The sequence below is a fragment of the Bactrocera oleae genome, chromosome 5 (genome assembly GCF_042242935.1).
Source record: "Bactrocera oleae isolate idBacOlea1 chromosome 5, idBacOlea1, whole genome shotgun sequence".
Classification (NCBI taxonomy): Eukaryota; Metazoa; Arthropoda; class Insecta; order Diptera; family Tephritidae; genus Bactrocera; species Bactrocera oleae.
Genome location: NC_091539.1, coordinates 10,083,371 through 10,105,727, shown reverse-complemented (window position 1 = coordinate 10,105,727; position 22,357 = coordinate 10,083,371). Strand labels below are relative to the sequence as shown.

The 22,357-nt window shown below is 25.1% G+C and overlaps 1 protein-coding gene across 2 annotated transcripts in view; it reads left to right on the top strand.

Moving 5' to 3' along the window:
• flw (flapwing) overlaps positions 1-13,009 on the top strand; it is an 80,672-nt gene extending 67,663 nt beyond the window's left edge. For both annotated transcript variants that reach the window (XM_036357736.2, XM_036357737.2), the window contains 4 exons: positions 10,452-10,799; positions 10,871-11,214; positions 11,763-11,897; positions 11,966-13,009. In XM_036357736.2, the coding sequence (XP_036213629.1) occupies positions 10,452-10,799; positions 10,871-11,214; positions 11,763-11,897; positions 11,966-12,082 (944 nt within the window). In that variant the 3' untranslated portion in view covers positions 12,083-13,009. The remainder of the gene's footprint in view (positions 1-10,451; positions 10,800-10,870; positions 11,215-11,762; positions 11,898-11,965) is intronic.
• The last annotated feature ends 9,348 nt before the right edge of the window (positions 13,010-22,357 follow it).

Below are 22,357 nucleotides of genomic sequence, written 5' to 3'. Positions count from 1 at the left end.
CTTCAAACACTTTTCTTCAATAAATCACTCCTCCCTGCTCCTGCTGTGCCCGCAGCTGTTGCTATTTTCATCATTTAAGCCTCATTTGAGCATCATTTAAACCACATATGCTTGAGCTCATCAACAGTTTTCCATTTGCTGTTATTTAGTTCACATGCAAGCGTACTCAGAATTGGGTCATAAACCGTTATTTCCATTAAGTTTTATCTGTAGTTTATTTTCCCGCTCGTTACAACTCATTGCTGCGCTGCTCAGCTTGCTTTGTTGGCAGAATGAGTTTTAAGTAGAGTAGTTAAATATTTAAATGAAGTTCTAGGGGGAAGGAGAAACTTTCACTGATTTGATTTTTTCACGTACTTTTTCTTTTTGACTCTTCATACACTCTAATTGGCGGAAAGTTAAAAAATCGGAGTTGAAGAAAATTTTTGGAAAATAGAACACAATTTATTAAAAAAAAGTTTCAAAAAAATGTAAAAATAATTAAAAACAAAAATTAAAAATTAAAAGAACTTACTATCAAATAGATACAAGTTTTTTTAATGTTTTAATTATTGACAAACTTACTACAATTTTATTTAAGAAAAAACAGACTAACTTTTTGAAACTAAATTAACTAAAAAATTAAAAAAAAAATTTAAGCATATTTTTATCCAAAGTGCGTGAGATTATTATTCTATATTTTTATTTGGTTTTAATTAAAAAAATTGATTTGTTTTTCTGACTTATTTTAAATTTTGGTTATATTTTTTTCAATTTTGTTTAATATATTTTGCTCAATTTTTTAAAATTTACGTTTAATTTTTTAAAAAAAATTTTTTGGAAAAATATTTATATAAAAAGGTTTGTTTTAAGTAGTCTTACAATAATAGAATTAAAAACAATAAAAACTTATTGCAGTGGTTTTTGTGGTATGGGGTTGCCATATGTATATCTAAAATTTGATATATATACTACTATGTATTTAAAATTGTTGTACTAAAAATGACGGTATTAAAAAATTTTTTTAATTTGTTTAAAATTTTTTTTTTAATTTGTTTAAAAAATTTTTTTTTAAATTTTGTATAATATAATGATGCCACCTATCACAAAAACAATTAATTAATTTTTTTTATATGATTGTAATTTAGCAAATATTAACATGGTATTTGGAGAACAAACTTTAGAATAAAACATAGATAGCATATTTGTTCTGAAAAGAGTTGTCATTTAATTTTGAATACATGTTTATTTATGTGTGTTATTAAATGTAATTTTAAATTGGTTCACAAATTTTGCTCGAAAGCTAAACTATTATGTAACAACTACAGGATATAGAGTTGCCGTCTCCGAAAAGCCTATATGTAGCTGTTATTATAAGAGTATCCGGGTGTGTTTGCAAATAAATATTTTAGGAACGGTGGGAAAATAAATTATATATTTTTTTAAATTTGTTGCCATCTATTTATATAGTTAAAAAATTTTCACACAAAATTTGATGAAATTAAAGTAGTATTTATAAATAAATAAATATAATAATTATTAACAAAAAAAAAAAATAAAAAAAAATAATAAAAAATTAAAAAATAATAATAAAAACTTAAAAACAAAAAATAATAATTCAAATATATGAAAAATCAATTATATTTAAATTGAAATTAACTCATAAAATTTCAAATAAGAAAGAATCAAAAATTAATATTAAAAACTAATTTAAAAATTAATGAAAATTAAAAATAAGAACCAATCAAAATTTTAAATTACAAAAAAGAAGTTTTTTTTTTTTAAAATTAAAATTAAAAAGAAACAATTTTTATTAGAGATTAAAAAAAAATTTAATAAGTACGCAACATTGAAATAAAAACCAATCAAAAATTCTAAATTATTTATAGTTATTTTGAGAAATTTAAATTCGAGTATTTCGGCGCCGCTGCCATTCTTTGCTTCTTTTTTTTTATTAAAATTACATTTTTACACAAATAATGTTATAAATTTTAGTAAAGAATTTAAGGTGCTTAGGGAATTGTACTATTATTTCATAAATCCACATCAAAAGATATATATATATATTATATATTGTTTTTTTTTAATTAATATATCACTTTACTTCTAACTAATGTATTTCCGCAATTTCCCAACTCCGACCAGCTGCGTTGAGACCACTACAAAGTTCAACAGCAAGTGTCATAAGTTTCATGAAATTCAACTATGCAAAAACTTTGCTGCTGCCTGCATAACAGTAAATGTATTCCCCACAGACAACATAAACGCCTGTCTCGCTGGCCTGTTTGCTTAACCCAGTTATGAATAATGCAAAATGCTACACAATACCCTCTTTATGTTTGTTTTATTGTACGACAGTCGCTACAGCGTGGAGCCTGCTGCTTCAATTTATAGAAAAAAATACAATGCTGTAATTAGAAAGGTAGAAAAAAATCGACTCAGTTCAACTTTATTTTGCATAATAGCGCCGCTGTCTCAAGTCCGCTTGAATGAACTCTATTCCGCTTGTCGCTTCAATGCGTTTAATACTGATTTGACGCAGTTTTTTCAACATTTTATTGTAATGTGTTGCCTACTTTCCGGCGCTGTAGCATGCTGCCGTCGACAATGGCTGCTTGTTGCTGCTGTGCGTCTTTGCTTGCTGCCCAAATTATATGCAGCGAAGACAATGATTGAGTCACGTAAACAAATACGACTGCTGTTCTCCCGCGCTCTCTCACCCATTATATCTTTTTCTTGTATATTTCTCACTCACTCTCGCTTTAGTTTGCTTGCTATTAATTTGCTTGCGTCTGTACTATTGTGAAAATTTCAATTGCTGTTGTTGCAAATGTAGCTGGTGGAAAATAATTTACAGTTTTGAATATATACATGCATATATATGTATTTTCATGTATATACATATTATCTATACATATATGCATAAATAAATTGTAGTTATGTATGTGTTGGTGGCAGTACTATGAGTGACAGACAACTTTTTTGCGAAAAATGCGAAATTCAAAAACACATACCTTTATATATATATGAGTGTGTATATGTATGGATATACATATGCATACTTACAATTACATATGTATGTATCAAACACGCATGCATATTGTCACCGCTTGTTTGGTTCAGATTTACATGTGACAATCACGCTGACAGGCAGCTAAGAGACCGCATGCACTCACACATACACCCACTCATACACACATACATGCATACTTATGCACATGACATCCTCAGCAAGCTTGCTCTTGCAACTATGCAACTATACACATACATACATATGCATATTTATAATAACTAGCAAGCACACATACACGTATATCGTCGTATATAGATATGCATATGTGTTTGTGTTTAAAATGCATGCTTGTCAAAGTTGCTGATTTGTTTGCAACGAACAAAAAAATTATTCTTCTGCTGCCGGAAGGGGAAAGTGTGGATTGACTTGACGACAGTGATCATTTTCCCAAGCACTGACAATACATGCCATGTTGTCCCACTGCGAGGCAAGTGTGCGTATGCTTGTGGAGATCTACACATGCCTGAGTGCAGATATGTGTGCATGTACCTGTATGTCTTTGAATGTATTTGGCTAGTTTTAGTGATTGTTAAATTGTGAAAAAATAGAATGATGTCTCTTTCTTAATGAAGTCTTATTTTGATTGAAATCGAAAACTCATAAAAATTTATGATGCAAAACTTATTAAAATATTAAATCGGAAATCTAACTATAAAATAAATTGAATAAAAAACAAAATTAAAAACGGATAAAAAAATTTTCCGTAAAAAATAATATAAACAGAATAAAAAATATATATAAAAAATAATATAAACAAAATAAAAAATATATATAAAAAATAATATAAACAAAATAAAAAATATATGTATATCAAAAATAAAAAATATATAAAAAAATAAAAAATATATAAAAAAATAAAAAATATATAAAAAAAAATAAAAAATATATAAAAAAATAAAAAACTGTATGAAAAAAAAATAGTATAAAAATAAAAAATATATAAAAAAAATAAAAAATTTATAAAAAAATAAAAAATTAAAAAAAAAATAAAAATTATATAAAAAAATAAAAAATATATAAAAAAAATAAAAACTATATAAAATAATAAAATATTAGTATAAAAAAATAAAATATTAGTATAAAAAAAAATTATATAAAAAAAAAATTATATAAAAAAAAAATTATATAAAAAAAAAATTAATATAAAAAAAAATTAATATAAAAAAAAATTAATATAAAAAAAAATTAATATAAAAAAAAAATTTATATAAAAAAATAAAAAATAATACAAAAAAAAATTAAAAACAATAAAAAAAAAAATAAAAAATTATATAAAAAAAAATTATAAACAAATGTGAAAAATAATGATGTGAAATAAGAGCAAAAAAAAACACCAACAAAATTAAAGTAATAAAATTCTTCTTTAAAATAATAAGGAAATGTGAAAAGTAATGATCAAGAAATTAGAGCAAAAAAAAAAACCCAAAAAAATATATAATTGAAATTGCGAAAGAGAAAATTATTAATAAATAAAAAATTAAACGGCCACAGATTATTAGAATTTAAAAACTTATTAAATTAAAATTTGACTGACAATAATAGAACAAATTAGAATCATACTTAGTAAAATATGTGATATATTTTAAGTAATTATGAAATTTAACTGTTAAAAAGTTAAAACAAATGGAATATTATTTCTTCGCCAAAAATTTTAGTTACTTCAACTTATAAATTCCATATTTTATTGACACACTGTTAACAACCAGATACTTTAGTAAAAAAAAATGCATCGTTGTGACAGATAGAAAATAGAATTGATAGACTACAGAAGAAATTAAGAAAGATAAAATATCTATAAAAATGTGCGGAAATAATTATAAGTAATGAGTGTGTCAAAAGCGCAGCAATGTTAATTGAAAAATTAATGCAAAACAAACGGAAAATTCTAGAATGTAACACAGCGCAGGTTGTACCATAGTTTCTGGAAAATGCTACGGAATTTTACAGTTCAGCTAAATTTATGCATTTGAAAAGTGAAATAGCTGTTTGTTTGGCTGCATCACTTGACACGTGTTCCAACAATACAATAAAACTTTGTGGAATTTGACATTCATGTACTTTATATGCGTTCTCCGAAACTTTTTCTCCAACTTAAGCTATTCACTTATCTATTATTTCGCATGATTTTAGTTGCATTTAAATTTTTCCTGTCATGCAGCAGCTGAAACGTGTCTGTGCATATTGTACGAAAGCCATAATTCAGTTGAGAATTATAGACCCAAATACGCTTGTATAATTTCAGTGTAATCAAAGTGTCCATTTCCCCGCTTTCTACCGGCATAAATTTGCATTTACATATTCCCTGACGTGCACGCAAATATGCCACAATTTAAATATTAATTTATGCGCATTTTTATTTTCGCACTTAACCAATAATTATTGCATACACATTGGCGCGGTGGCTTTAGCGTATGTTGTATGTTTTAATGGCGCTTTATAATATAAGCATTTAAGTGGCTGAAATGGCGTGCTGCAAGCCAGCTGCGCTGCGTTTATAAAAATTATTAATAAATGCATATTTTTAGTTGTTCCGTACTGACAGGGGTTGAGTATATGCACTTCAAGTAATGAAATTTTAACATGGTGCAAAAAAAAAATATATAAATACTTTTCATTTAGTTTTAAATACTTTTAACATAGTTTTAAATAGTTTTCTAACATAGTTTTGTGATAGGAATGCTAATATTAGTTCATACCACAAAAATTAGTCTACTGTTACGCGCGTGTGACATATTAGGGTAGTGCGTCACGATGCGGTAATTTTGCGAGTTAGGTAATTATGCGATTAAAATAATTAGCATAATTTAGGGCGCAACGTTTAAAAATGGATTAAAATGTTTAATTTGTATAAGTAATATGTCCGAAACGTTGGTTAAAGCTTCTGTGTTTAAATATGAGATGGCCTATAGTAAGTAAAATATCATAGCATACTTTTGGAGCGCTGCTAGTTAAGACAGATTCTAAGATTTCAACACAAGACTGATCTTTTGGGTTTGAGGTATTAAAAAAAATTATATATGTATGTATGTAGCTTCATTTTCGAATTTGTATTAGGTAGGTCATTGCAAAATCGCTTAGAATTTAATAGCATATCTCGAAGCGAAAGTTTGTAATTAATTACAAAAAAATGATTGCAAAAACTTTTTTTAGAAACCAACAAAGTATTATATATTCTTCTTCTAAAAATGCATTGCATACTTTTAGGTTTTTTATATTTCCGTTTAATTCGTATTTTTTTAAACAAATTTATTTAAATTTTCCAAAAAAAAAAAAAAGAATTAGAAACCGATAAAATGTTATATAGTTAAAAACTGTGTAATATTGAAAATCCATTGCATACTGTTAGGCTCTTTATATTCTTAATTGGTTTCTATTAAATTTATTTATTATATACACTTTACGATCTTAATTATTAGTAAAACCTTAATATATTTTTAAATAATTCTTGTTTAGCCTAAGTTTTTAATACATGATTTTATTGTTGAATAATTTGTTTTTTTATTAAAACGTTTGTTTATTGAAGAATATCAATAAACAGTTTTAGTGCAGTTTATGCACTTTCCAAAATTCATTATTATCAAAATTATTGCAAGATCCTGTCATAACGTAAGCTGTAGAAGCATACCTTTAGGCGTCTTAAATTTTATAAGCAGTTAAGCATGCATTTTTATTGCAATTTTGTTTACTTGAGTTATATTAGTGCATACATAATATGACAACTGATTTATAGACATTTGAAAGCAATTTATTTGAGTAATTTGTAAATTTAATTGCATACCTTCAGGCGTCAATTGCACTTAAGTTATTGATAACAGATAGCAAAAGGCATGAATATAATTTCATTAACGCAGTTGCAACGGTGAATTTTGTAGCCGGCAGCAAATACTTATAGCATACTTATAGGAGAAAATAGTAATTTATTAGGACTTGCTTTTCACACAATTTTTTGTTTTTTTTTGTTTTTTGCATACATGACTTAAAAACTTCGTTTCTTAGTTTCCAATATAAAGCTTTCTATTTCTATTGCATTGTTTCTACCGAAAAAGATGTGCTAGATCCACCTGGCAAGTTTATTTGTCGTAAAGTATGCTTTGAACAACTCGCTCCTACACTGAAATTGTCCCTTATTCGTAATAATTAATAATTACCCAACTACTTGTATACTACAATAATTAATTAATGTTTGATCAAAAGTTTCAACTTTCGCGCACGCTGCTAACTTTTAGGCGCTCACTCATACCGAACATCGTGCATTTTCCTTTTCGCTATTCTTTATTTGTTTCCGATCTCATGAACAAGCGCGGACCTCACTTGACTTTCATAATTTGATGAATGACATTAATGTAGCTTTGGAGTACGCTTGTGCTGCTTTGGCCTTTGTTGCCCTACTTCCTTTTCGTCCTCCATATAATTTTTGAGTTGTGTTGCGCTTCCTGTGCAAGGACACTCAGTTTCTATACAATTTGAAGACGCTTTGTGACATTATTTGTGCCGCATTGTATTGTTTTGGCGTCCGCTGTTGAATTTGTTGTTGCGGAAGATACGAGTAAACTTCACTGTTGCTTGGGAATAATGGTAATGTTTATAAAAAACTAAACACAATGGAAAAAAATTGTTGTGCATAGAGAAACTGTGAACGACGTTAATTTAGTTTTCTTTATTTTTTGTTTGGAAATTTAGTTTCATTTAAAGAAATTGTATTTTTGAATTACTCAAAGGTCTCTAATTTTTTTAATTTTACATTTAATTTCGTAAATTTTTTAATCTATTTTATTTAACTTAAATTAATTGTCTTCAATTACTTATTAGTTAATTAAATGCTCTCTTATTCTATTTCAATTCAATTAGTGTTATTTCAATCATTTAATGTTTTAATATACAAATTTTGATATGCTTAATTTTTAGTTTTTTATTTATTTATTTTTTATTTAATTTAATATGTTTCCATTTATATTTTTGTATTTTTTTTATACTTTCCAAGTTATTTATTTCAATTTAAAAAAATTGTATATTATTTTTTTTTATTTAATTTTTTTAAAATTAATTTTTTTTATATTTTTGTATATAATATTTTTTATATTTTGTTATGTTTATTTTTTCCATATATTTATTTCTATTTTTTTATTCTTATTTTCCAATCCCATGTATTTTTAAATATTATTTTGTGTTTAACATAATCTTTGAATTTTTGTTTACCATTTCTATTCTTCATACGATTCTTTTTAAATTTTTATTAAATTATATTTGTATTACCTTTTGTATATTTATTCATATTTTTATACATTCTATATTCTTGTTTTTTGCATTAAAACACTTAGTTTTATTAAATTACTAAGTTTTTTACTAAATATTTAATTATTAACTTTTTAGCTTATATATAAGTTTTTTTTATATTTTTATTTTGATTTTCTTTTATCAATTTTTTTATTTTTATTTTTTTAAATTAATTTTTTTATTTTTATTTTTTTTATTAACGATCTTTTGCAAAGGTTTTTTGTTTTTGTTTTCTAGATCCAATTTTATTTTAAATATTATTTTGTGTTTAACCTAATCTATGGTTTTTCGTCTCATATTGCTCTTGTTGTTCACTTAACTAAATTCAATTTATTTATTGTACCCTTCATATTCTCATCTTAATCACTTATTTTATTACTTTTTTTTTACATTTTGTTTTTATTTATAAAATACCGTCAGAAACGTGTTAACACCTATTTGTAATACCTATGAAAGTTGTTGCTGTTGTTTGTGTTGAAAAACTGATTGTTTAGATGCGCGCTACTCTAAACAGTTATACATATATACCATATATGTAGGTATGCATGTATACACAAAAATTTGTACGCGTAAACATTTCACTGCAGGCGGTCGGTACCAATGCGGATATTGCAACAGAGCCACGCATATTTCGAAAAGCAAAAACAAATAAAATTAAATAAAAATGAAAATAAAATTTGAACAAAAAATTTTGAAAATCAAATTAAGAAACTAAGAAAAGAAAGCAGCAAAAAAACCGAGTATTAAATTTGAAATTGTGTTTTTATCGACTAAATACTCTGTTGAATTTTTATGCATTGTTTATATACTTCAATAGGGTATAACCTCACTTTATTTACACAAAAGCAATGTATTGCTAAAAGCAAGCTGAATAATTTCAGCTATGAGTTTGCTCTTTTCACGATATTTTATGAGTTCGCTCGCATAAATATTGCAATGGAATTAAATTTTTATTTCTTTCTTACCTATGCAGACATATGTTTACATAATCTAAACTGAAATGCTTCGAAAAAATTTAAAATAGATTGCTTGAAGTTTTTGATTGTTAAAAATACCAAACAGCATTTTGCTGCTGTCTAAATATTTTTTTATGTGTAAACAATGACTTCGCTTGATTTCTAAGAACTATCTGGTTGCTGCGCTGTGCCGTATAAAGTTGTTGTATGCTGGTCTATGTCTGCATTTCGAGGAATTCTGACGAAGTTATTAAATTCATCGCAAAAAATATTTTTTACTATATTTTGTACTACATTTTACGCATTTTATTGCAAATTTTCTAGGAATATGAAAACAAGAAATTGTATGCTTAAAAAGCGAAGCCTTACTACTGTTAGCGCTAGAAAACTATATTTTTATAACATGTAATTTAAGAAAAAAATTAATTTTGAAAAAAATTGATTTTTGAATAGTTTCGAGGTTAGTATATAGTTTTATAATAGATTTTGAAGCGCAAACCTCCAAATAAAGTCTGAAATGTCGCTTTTTCAAATTAATTGTTTTTATTTTTAATTTCGAAAATTTCAAAATTTTATTTTCGAAAAATTCTGATGCTAGTTATTAAGTTTTTTAATAAACTTTTAAATCGAAATATTTTTTTTCACAGAAACACTTAATTTAGAGAATTTTTAAATTCGAAAAAAAAAGCTTTCGAATAATTTTAAGGTTATATATTAATTTTTTTTTATCGAGTTTGATTCGCAAACTTTCAATCAAATAATAAAATTTCGCCTTTTTGATGTAAATATTTTGTTTTGAGTTTCGAAAATTTCAAAATTTTAATTTCGAAGTTCGTTATTTCGCATTTTAATTTAGTTTGAATCATAAAATGTTAATCGACATTTTTTTTTCGAAAAATATTGAAGTTTGCTACTTCGAAAACTGTAATTTTTTGGTTATGTTGAGTTTTACTTCTGTAAAGCGCTCATGAACAACTAACGTAAATTTTCTACGCCATACGTATATAGATAAGCACTCTATAAGACTTTGTCTCTACAATGTACTGCTCCCTCCTTACTTATCGCTTCTAATTATACATATGTATGTATCAGTATTATGTATGTGCTCTTAAAAGTATGCTACATTTCATATAAATAATAAAAATTTGCATTTTTTTCACAACTTTCAGTGCGCAGCTGTCGTGCCGGCAAATCCGTACAGATGTCCGAAGCCGAAGTACGCGGCCTTTGTTTGAAGTCACGTGAAATTTTTCTACAACAACCCATACTGTTGGAACTCGAAGCACCGCTGATCATATGCGGCGACATACACGGTCAATACACAGATTTATTGCGTCTCTTCGAGTATGGTGGCTTTCCGCCAGCTGCTAACTATTTATTCCTTGGCGATTATGTGGATCGGGGTAAACAATCGTTGGAGACCATCTGCCTGCTGTTGGCGTATAAAATCAAATATCCCGAGAATTTCTTCTTGCTGCGCGGCAATCACGAATGCGCCAGTATTAATAGGATCTATGGTGAGTAGAACAAAACAAAAACTGACAACTAGTTTCAAATTTCGCTTAAAAATATTTTTACTCGTTTCTAGGCTTCTATGACGAGTGCAAACGCCGCTACAATGTTAAATTGTGGAAGACCTTCACAGACTGCTTCAATTGCCTACCCGTTGCTGCTATTATTGATGAGAAGATCTTCTGTTGTCACGGTGGTCTGAGTCCCGATTTGCAAGGCATGGAACAGATACGTCGCCTTATGCGTCCAACTGATGTACCCGATACCGGCCTTTTGTGCGATTTGCTGTGGAGTGATCCCGACAAGGATGTGCAGGGTTGGGGCGAGAATGATCGTGGCGTGAGCTTTACATTCGGTGTGGATGTGGTGTCGAAGTTCTTGCATCGGCATGAGCTGGATCTCATTTGTCGAGCGCATCAGGTTAGTAGTCTTAAAATTTCTAACCTTTTGTAATTTCGAAATAAATTATAAATAGATAGTTTTTTTCGGTGCACACTTAAAATACACAGCTACTCATATATTTTTCTGTATGAAAAAAAAAAATTAATACAAATTTGGTTTATGTGAGACTTAATTACATCCAGATTCGAAAGAGTTATTAATTTCGAAAGTTTTCGAAGTTTGATTTTTTTGTTCAATATTTTCAAATGTTGTATGAAATTTCATATTAAACGAGTATGCTAATATTTTAAGTAAAGTAAAAAAGATGAAGTAAGAAAGAATGATGTTATGTGAAACTTAAGTATATTAACTTTCGAAGGGGTTTTTAATTTCGAAAATTTTCGAAGTTTTTTTTATTTTTGTTGAAAAGAGTTTAGAACACTTGGTATTTAGTGTCATTTGAATTTATTGTTTGATCATGAAAATTTTTATTTACGAAAGATTTTAATTTCGAAAAATTTTGAAGTTGCTTTCTTGTTCAAATTTGTGAAACAAAAATTTTCTTTATGTTAATGTTATGTTTTCAGGTCGTTGAAGACGGCTACGAATTCTTTGCGCGCCGCCAACTGGTCACGCTCTTCTCAGCGCCAAATTATTGTGGTGAATTCGACAATGCCGGCGGCATGATGACTGTGGATGATACGTTAATGTGCTCGTTCCAGGTACACACATATATACATACAAAGAAATTATGATTTAACTTATAACAAATTAAATTCTCTTTTCGTAGATTCTCAAACCGTCAGAGAAGAAGGCGAAATACTTGTACAGCGGCATGAATTCGTCGCGACCCAATACACCACAACGCAATGCACCGTTAATAGCATCGAATAAAAAAGGCAAATAATATATCCATCCTCTTCCATTTCCTTAAAAATTAATTAATTACTATATTAAATTAAAATTCGAGAACATTAATGAGAATGCAAATAAACAACAAAATAAACAATGTAATAACAAAAACCATAAAAAGAAACAGCCAGCGAAGCGAGCTAGCAGCAAGTAAGGGCGATAAAATTTAAAATGAAAATGGACAAAAATGAAAAAAAAAACAACAAAAAATATACAAAAAACTACAAAAAAAAATATAAAAATGAAGGAGTTAAACAATGAGATATCAGCAATTACAGCAACAATAATGCAAAAACAATACACAGGTTACAAAGAAAATGTGCAACATAACTTAGAAGAAACAAAACAAAAAAAAAAAAAAAATACAACAAACAAAAATATAAAGCATCAACTTGTAAACATTTATTCAATAAGATTTTATTTAAAAGTATATTAATAATGCTTGTAAAATGCCTATACACCGACACACCTAACTGTAAAGGTCAACAAACGAAAATAACTATGTATATGTAACGACCCTGTATTTTTATTAATTTTAACATTTTAGTAAAGTCTAAGTAGCTTAAACGATTCGAAAATCTATCTAGATTATTTTTAATAAAAAAATGTTTTTTGGCAAATTGTTGTTGTGTAAGCGCGTAAAAAAGCAGCAAGAGAAAATTAAACAACTGCATTCAAAATGCACACATACATATATACACATGTTATACAAAAGCTTTTGATCGAGAGAAAAGCTGCGTCACTCGTAAAATGTATGTTCGTACAATGCGCTGCTCGAAATTCTGTTAAATTCTGCAAAATGTTTTATGAAAAGTAGAAAGTGAAATTATTTTGAGCGAATTGTCAAATAAAATAAAATTCGAAAAAACTGTGGAAAATGCATTTCGATAATAAAGATTGCTGGTACAAAACGCTATGCTTATTTTATTGCTTTTAATTTGTTGTATTGTAACACTTTTTTATTAATTTCGAAAATGTATATTTATTTCGAAAATAGTTTTTGCAAGCATTTTGGCGCATTTAAGCGACGGTTCTTTTGAAGAGAGAAAAATTGATACAAAACTTTTGGCTGAACTGTTGCAAATCTCAACAAAGGTATTTTTAAACACTAAAAAATTTACCGTTACTATTCACTAAAACCTAATGCTTCGAAAAATGTAGTAAAAAAGAATGCTTAATAAAATATATATTTTTTTATATTTTGCAGTTGTGAGTCTAAGAAAGCGTTAGCGAAATAATAGTTAAGGGACATAGCTGGAGGTAAAACCCTTGTCATTATTATTAAATGGGTTCGTTTTGGAAAATATGCTGTAAAGTTAGTTCTTCGTCTGTTAAAAAAGCAGTTCCCTTTTATTTACCTAGGTATAACCTTTCAGGCAACGGTTTTAAGTGTATATAAATTCGGTTTAACTCAGCTATTTGAATTTATATTTCATAGATATTCGAGAATAAAGCATACAAGCTTTTTAAAACGAGTTCCTAATTAAAAAATCTAAAAAATATGTATTTTCGAAAATTAAACATCCAATAAAAATTATTCATTTGAATGCAAAAAAGTTCTTGAAGTTTGAAAATATATCACATGATTTGTATTTTAATAAAAATATGATTTTAAAAAGTGAAAATATACAATACGGCGTTAATTGTATTGTTTTCGAATATGGAAAATACATATGTTTTCGTAAATTAAGAAAACTTAAAAAAGCAAATTTAAATTAAAAGTTGGTTTTCGAAAACTGAATACACACTGTATGATGTAAATTTGACAAACAAGAATAATTGAAAAACTGATTACAAACTGTAACAAGATTTTTTTCAAAATACTATACAAAACTTGTTTTTAAACTTAACTATATTTATTTTATTATATTTTATAAATTGTTTTCGAAATTTGTAAACACTCTGTACGCTCTTAATTTGACTAAAAGCATGTTTTCGAAAATTGAAAATACCCAATGCTATCAATTTGAATGCATTTATTACAATGAATGGCATAGAAATATTTAACTTAAATAATAAAAAATACGATATCGAAATTTATGAGATGTAAATTTCAATGAAGAGTCGTTTTCAAAGATAAAAAATAGCGAGTACAATGTTACTTTGAAGCAAAGCATGTTTTCGAAAATTGAAGACACCTAATACTTATTTAGTTTAAATGCATTTACACAATATTATTTCGAATATGTAAAAAGTATTGAAATGAGTTTTAACGGAAAAAATGTATAATTCAGGCCCAATAAATAGTTAAAATTAATGAAAATTCAAACAACTTCGAAAAATGATGTGAAAGAAATATTAAAGATATTAAGAATTTCTAATTATCTAATTTTTATTTAAATACTTTTTAATTACTTTTTTTTAAATAATTAAAAAAAAAAATTTTAATTAATTTTTTTTTACGATTTCAATGTTTTTAAATTTAAAATTAAATTTTTTTTCAAATAGAATTTTCAAGTATTTGTTTTTTAATTAATTATGGTTTTTATCAATTTTCGAACTAATTATTTATTTATATATTATTATATTTTTAAAATTAAAAATGTATCTATAACAGTTTTTATGTGCAGTTTTTCATTATCTAAGTTTTATTTAATTTTTTTCACATACTATTTTATATTTTTTAATTTCTTAATACTTTTTTTTAACAAATATCTTAATTAACTATTTTTCTTAATGCTTAAATTTTCTATTAAAGTAATTTTATGTTATTATAGTCTATGATAAACAATTTTCGAAAAAATTTTAATTTCGAAAAATTTCGAAGTTTGTTTCCTTTTAAAACTTTTTGCCTTACTTACCTGCGTTTATCTGCGAATGCAGTTTATTGAAATATAATTTTTCCAAAGTGCGTTTTAGTAGCGAAAACTAACCTTAAAAAGTGAAATTACAGCGTAAATGGCGAGCGTGCGAAATCGGGTATACATAAATACACTAAATATTGATTAAGAGGCATATACGGGTTGGAACGAGGTCTTGATGTGCGCGTGGTAGTGTCTACATAGTAGCTGTAGTTTTTAATTGCAAAGAAATAATTTAAAAAACGAGATAATACAAACTATTTATATATATATATAGAAATATATACTATGCCTAAACGATGGATACTATATATACATATGTGTGTATAAATTAATATATACATATATAAAGATTTCAAGCATACAAGTTACTAATACCCACTACTTGCATACATACATAAATACATACGTGCATGAAAAAAAAGCAGTTGTAGAGAAAAAAAATTATTATTAAAATAAAATTAATGAATATATATAACGGCAAGTGAAAATAAATATGTTACAAACGCTGAGTCTGTTGTCGTTTGTTAAAATTTGAACACACAAATAAACAAATAAAACCAAAAAAAATGAAAATAAAACGCTCATTATTTATTTATATTTTATTATTACAAATAAATATATATGTACTGTGTGTGTGTTTATTCAAAGTAAATAAGAAAAAAATTACATTTTTTCTATTTTGAATAAATAAACAGTTTTCGAAGTAAAAAGCAAAATTAAAATAAATAAAATAATAAATTAAATCAGCAAATTCATAGTTCTTTCACAAATACAACTACAAAGAAATAATATATACATGTCCAGCAGTGTAAAGGCAAACAAACGAAATAAGTAAGTTTAAATTACCAAAACAAAAATTATGTAAAGCAATAATTTAAGCCTACAGCAACTACAGCAGTATAGTAAATATAAATGTTGAATACAAATGTTGAACAAAATTATTGAATAAACTCTGCAACATTACACACAATTTGTTAATTTAAAAAAAAAATGTTAAACAAATTATAAAAAAAATTTTGCCTTTTTCGAAAATTTTATTTTACAAATTTTAATAAAAAAAATATTTTCTTCTCGTTTTTATATTATTACTGCTCAATTTTTATTTAAAAATATTAATTTTTTTCTTTTATTTTTAATGTCATAGTTTTTTTTCCTTAAATTCTTTAATTACATTTTGTTTTAAAGTTTTACTTATTTATATTAGTTACTTTAATTAATTTAGTTTAAAAAAATGATGGAGAATTTTAATTAAGTAATTTAATTATTAAATTAATTGCAGAATTTTTTTTAAAATAAAATTAAATATTGAGGAATAAAAGTTTTATGCTAAAAAAATTAAATTAAATAAAAGTTTAAAACAAAATGTATATCAAGAATTTAACTAAAATTAAAAAAAAAAAGTCTTCGTATAGAATTAGTTTAATTACTTAATTTAGTTTAAACTTTTACTTAATTAATTTAATTTCTTTAGCATATAATTTTTGTTCCTCAATACTTGCTTTTTAATTTGATATGTTTTTTAGTTTCTCCATTAAATTCTTTAATAATATTGCGTTTTAATTGTTTAATTATTTTTTAATTAAATGTTTTGAGCATATAGTTTAAATTCTTCAATTATTATTTTTAAAATAATTTTTTTAATTTAATTATACAATATAGCTGACGCATTTTTTATATTTTTGTTATGAAAGTCTACTAATTTAGAAATTTTTAATTTCTTTATTTTTCAACTAAGATATATAGCCTTAATTTCTTTAATTTAAATATTTATTTAAAAATATTTTTGTAACTTTATAAATTTTTGAAAAATTAGTTATTTCTGCATTTTATATTTTTTTTGACTTTTTCATCTATTTTAAATATTGACGATTTTTGTTTATAAAATTTAATTAAATATTTGATTTTTTTCGTTTTTTCATTATTTTTCTTTGCCTATGCTTTAGATTGAAAAAATATAAAGTAATTCAAATAATATTTTTAATAATTTTTTTTTTTTGTATTAGATTTATCCAAAAATTAAAACTGTACATTTATGTAGCTCCTATTTTTAATTTAATATTTTTATCTATTTATTTTTAATTTTTAAATTAATATAACGCCATATTGTTGATTTATTTGAATTTATTTACATTTTTTTTATGTTATTAATTTTTGTTCCATGTTTTATCAAATCAAGTTTTTTAAATATAAGTTTTCTTAATAATAAATTATCGAGTATCGTTGTTTTTAATAAAATTTAAATTAAATTTTATATATATAACAGTTTCTGTATATTTTAAGTTAAATATCTTCACTCAACATCCCAGGATAGCAACTACAACAGAACAGCAACACCAACAACATCTATTTCTATACAAAAACAAAAACAGGAAAATTCTATAAAAAATAATGTAAACACGTTTCTCGATTTGTTATCTTAAATGATTGTGTACCTATCAGCTAAGCATTTCAAATATAACTTTTGAATAAAATTTTTTGTTTGCGTTTTTATTTTTTAATTGATTATTTAAGATTGTATATTTTTTTAGTTAAAAAAAATTAACTGAAATTCTATGCTCTCAAAGAAAATTCTTCTGGTAACCAAAATCTATTTACTATCAAACCAAAGCAAGTTATCGAATTTTCGATAAATAATTGAAGCTCTCAAAATTTCATACTGCTTCCTTAAATAAAGCTTCAGCACAGCATGCGCCACAGCTATATTTCAAAAAGAACGGAAGAGTTGCTTCAAAAAGTCTTTGTAATTTCATACATTACTCTGAGTGATCGTGTTATCGATTAACAGCATTCATATGCACTCTAAACCAAGTCTTTTGACAGGAAAATACAAGTTTAAGAGCCTTGTGAAGGAAAATGTAGGAATCAAACATGCTATGTAATTTTCAGATATAAACTGTACTGAGACCTTAATGATGCTGTCGGTCAATTGAATAAAATTTTTGAAAAGATCGATAACTCGACGTTCAACTAGCGACCAAAAATTGAAATAATAACTAATAATAGAGATCTCCGTAGGAAGATGTAGAATTTAGAGATTTCGAATTACTGATCAGGTTATGTGGAAGACTACGCGAACTACAACAACTACAATGAAATGACTTTGCAAATTTCGATAAAAGGAAGAGAGAGAGAAATAGGCAGCTATGAGGGAGAGATAGACAGAAAGAAAATATATTGAGAAGGATAAAAAATTGTATAGAAGAGAGCTTTAGCTCTATCTTTGTTCGACTGAGCAGAAAATAGGTGATACTAGGGACAAAATAATTTGAAATCAGCAAACTTAAATGGAATTTATGTATATTTTTTAAATATATCATTTTTTTCTTTTGAAATATCTATTATAGAACTGCAAGGCAATTGAAAAATTCTTTTATTTTTTTAAAATTTTTTTTGTGTTAGAAATTATTCAAACTTAAATTGCTTGAAATTCTTAAATTTTCGTATAGGATTACCAAGTCATAACCTTCGATGTAAAATAAAAAAATTAACAAAAAAAGAAAGGATTACTTAAAACACCAATTTTGCATGAATTAATTGTAAATTAAAGAAAAAAGTATCATAAAATTTGTATTTTTTTCGTAAAAAATATTATATTGAATAAAAAACCATTAAAATCCAGTGCGTGTGAACTCAGTGTAATAAAATTATACTCATAGTTTAATTAAAATCCAAAAATATATTAAAAATATAAATTACGCACTTGAAAAGGTTAAGTAGTTAAAAAAACAACTAAAATAAAAATAAAAAAAATCAATACTGAAATTATTCCAAAGAATTTATTTTCGATTGTAGTGCCTTTTTTGTCCACTTAACTAACCTTAAAGATTAAATCACTTGTTATGCATACCTGTTTAGTATATCATAAGCAAATATAACTAGTTTTACTTTTAGTTGAAAACTAAAAAACAAAACACAAACTTTTATGAAGATCTCTGGAATTTGGGTTTAAGTTGCGTTAAACTTAAAAATACGTAATGATATAATAATATATATACAATACGTATAAAAAAGTAATATAATGATGATAGAAAACATCATAAATCATAATATAATAAAAAAAAATTTAAAATGCAAATATTTAAATAATTATATAATAAAACTAAAAATTTTTTTTTTTAATTTAAACTATAAAAATGAGAAAAATTATGCACTTTAATAACACAGAAATTGTAATGTATAAAATATATGTATGTATAATATTTTCAAAAATTAATAAAAGAAAACATTAAAAATTTATTTTTCATAAATAAAATGAGTAATAAATAAAATGAATAATGAACATAATTTAATTAAATTTATTTAAAATATTTTGTTTTTCAATTTAACTATATATTTCTTATTTAATTTCATTTACATTTTTTAATGTTCTAAGAGCCAAGAAGAGAAAAACATATTGTTTTATAAAGTTAAAAGTTTTGTTTTCATTTTTGTAAAATAAAATTTTTTTTTTCTCATTTATTACGTTACAACTTATTGCAACTTCAAAATTTTGTTTTTCAAATTATATATTTTTATTGAAAATTTTTTTCCATGTTCGTATTAAAAAATAAGATGTGAAAATATTATTCTTTTTTATTATATATTATTTTTTTGTTTACATGTGCATTTTTTTGAGTTTTTACTCACTATAAAAATATAGTTTTTATTTTAGATGTTATTTAATACTATATTATATTTATTTCTTTTTCAAACTTTATTTCAATTAAAAACAAAATTTTTTTGAAAAATATTGTCTTATCCAAGCCTTTCCATTTAATATTTAACGTATTTTTTCAAAATTCGAAATAAATTTTTTGATATATTCATTAAGCAAAATATATAAAAATCTATTATTTTAAATTTTCATTCCCAATTGACTATCATTTTTAATTTAAAAAAATTTGTTTAATTTTATTTTGCAATGTTCTTGTATCTTTAAATATAATACATTAGTTATTTTTTCTAAAATCTAAAAATTTCTTTTTAAAATTTTTTTTAATAAGCACAAATTTAAAAATAATCACTTAAATTTTTAATATAACAAAAACAAAAATTAAAATAAATTTCCTTTGTAAATATTTTATTTTCTTGTTAAATTTTTTTTAAAATTAAAATATTTTTTTTAAAACTGAAAAAAATATTTTTGTTAAATATTATAATTTTAACTTCATCTGATTATATATAGTCAACTAAGTGTAAATGATCACTTTTAATTTATTTTATTTAAAACTTATAAATGTCATAATAATTATAATAGGAATAAAGTTAAAGAAACCAACAATGATTATAAAGATTAAAATAATAAAAATAAAATTAATAATAATAATTAAAAGAAAAAAAAAATATGAAAAACATGGAGGCATACCGTTTTCTAAGATTAAAAAAATATTAAAAGTTAATATAAAATTTAATAAGATATTTTATATAAAAAATTGAAATAATTTAAAGTTATGCGAAAAAAACCACATAAAACTGGTTATTTTGAAAAGGCAAAATTATTTAAAAAAAAAAAATCATTTCCCGAAAACATCCTGATGGCAACTCTACAAACACAAAAAAATGTCTATACAAATTTAAAACATTTCCAAAAATGTTTATTATTTACATTTTCAAATAATACATCCGTTTTTTTATAAAAAAAAAAATAAATAGCTTAAAGCTCCGAAGAAATCAGCTCTCAAAACTAATACAAAAAAAAAAAATTGTTAATACATACATAATAAATGATGGTATAGAATAAAATACAAAAATTTAAATTTAAGCAAAAAATGTTAAGCAACAACAAAAAATACCACAATAATGAAAAACAAAATATTATAAAATGCGATAAAATCATAGAAAAATCGAAAACAATATTTATGAAAGAAAAACAGTACATATTTACAAATAGTGATTATAAATTACCTATGAATGAATAATAAAAAATTATAACAATTAAATTTCAATCAAAATACTACACTAACAACGGCTTCTTTTGAGTTTGAAAAAGTGTGGCAACTGTTTTTGTAATTTTTTTGAATGTTTTGACAGGTTTGAAGCCAGAATATGATTTCTGAAATCTTATTTTTTAAATTTCAACTTGAAATTGTAATAAATGTAAAGTTTCGGTTAGTCTCTAGTGAGATTTCGTTTATGCGTAAAATTTTTTTAGGTTGGTCATCTTCCAATCCTCAACAATGCTTTGAACATTACATTGTATACTCTTATTTTACTCACATCAATATAAGGTTAGGTGACAACGGACCATTTTTGAATTGAATTGGCTTAGCAAAACTCACATTCTCGACGTTAAGGAGCAATCAAGGTTATTCGAATGATATATTTTAATCAACTCTGACATCTGTGCTAGTATCCTCCCAGTACAATCAGCCGAAGCAAGCCAGTTGGATACGCAACGGAGCGGACTTTTTGGGACTTTTTACATATTTTATGCAATTATAATAATAATACATAGTTCTAAGTGTACCAAAAAATTAGGGTGTATTACCGAAATTAAGCATCAATCTTGATATGTTACACTCAAGAAGCTGCGAGTCCAGCCTGAAGGCGTTCTTATATATGACAAAGCTATAAAAACAGATAATGCCATGTAGTGAGATTATTAGACAATTGTAATGTACTTAACTTAGAAATTTTTAGAGAAGAAACCTGTGAAAAGCTTCTTTTTCAATTCTACAGTCAAGGGTGGACTCAGAATTTATGCGTATTCCACAAAAGAAGTACTACATGACGCAGAATACGCATAGTTAAATTGGTTGTGGAATTATAATATCCTACAACAATTCTAAAGCTTTATAGCGCAATGCTAATAAGCTTATCTGTTCTACAAATTCATAAGTGAAATCCTTAATAATATAAGGCTACATTAAATTCTAAACATTTTTATTGAGCGAATGTTGAAATTGATGTAAGTACACTTATAACCCAAAAGCTACCTACGGAGTGAGTTTTCTAGAGTTTTAACAAGTAATTATATTCGCATATGTGCACATACACTGCAAACATAATATGGTTTGGATTTCTAATACAACAATTTCAGCTTAAGCTTTAAAGCTTTTTTGAAAGCTCTCCGGACTATGCTTTAAGCACTTCCGCTTATTATACACTGTATAATGCACAGCAAGCTTAATTCTGAATATACTGTCTGTACAACTTCTTTAAAGCTTTCTTGAAAGCTTTCAAACTACTAATTTACGTTTTTAATTTAAAAGAATTATGCGTACTGTAGCAACTTAACAGCACGGTTCTCTCACTTGAGCTCTCAGGTTCTCTTTATGTAACATATACCTTGAAAGTTTCCCTTTTAAATAGAGTTTTTCTGTCAGTTGTGTGAAAAGCTTTTAATTTCATTACCAAGCTATTTTAAGCACTACTAATTGCCTGAAGCGCAGAAATTAGTTTTCTTTTTCCACTTGGATGTTGCGTGCAATTTTACTAAAAAAAATAAAACAATTTTACTGCGTTTATTTTACTATTATTTTATTTCA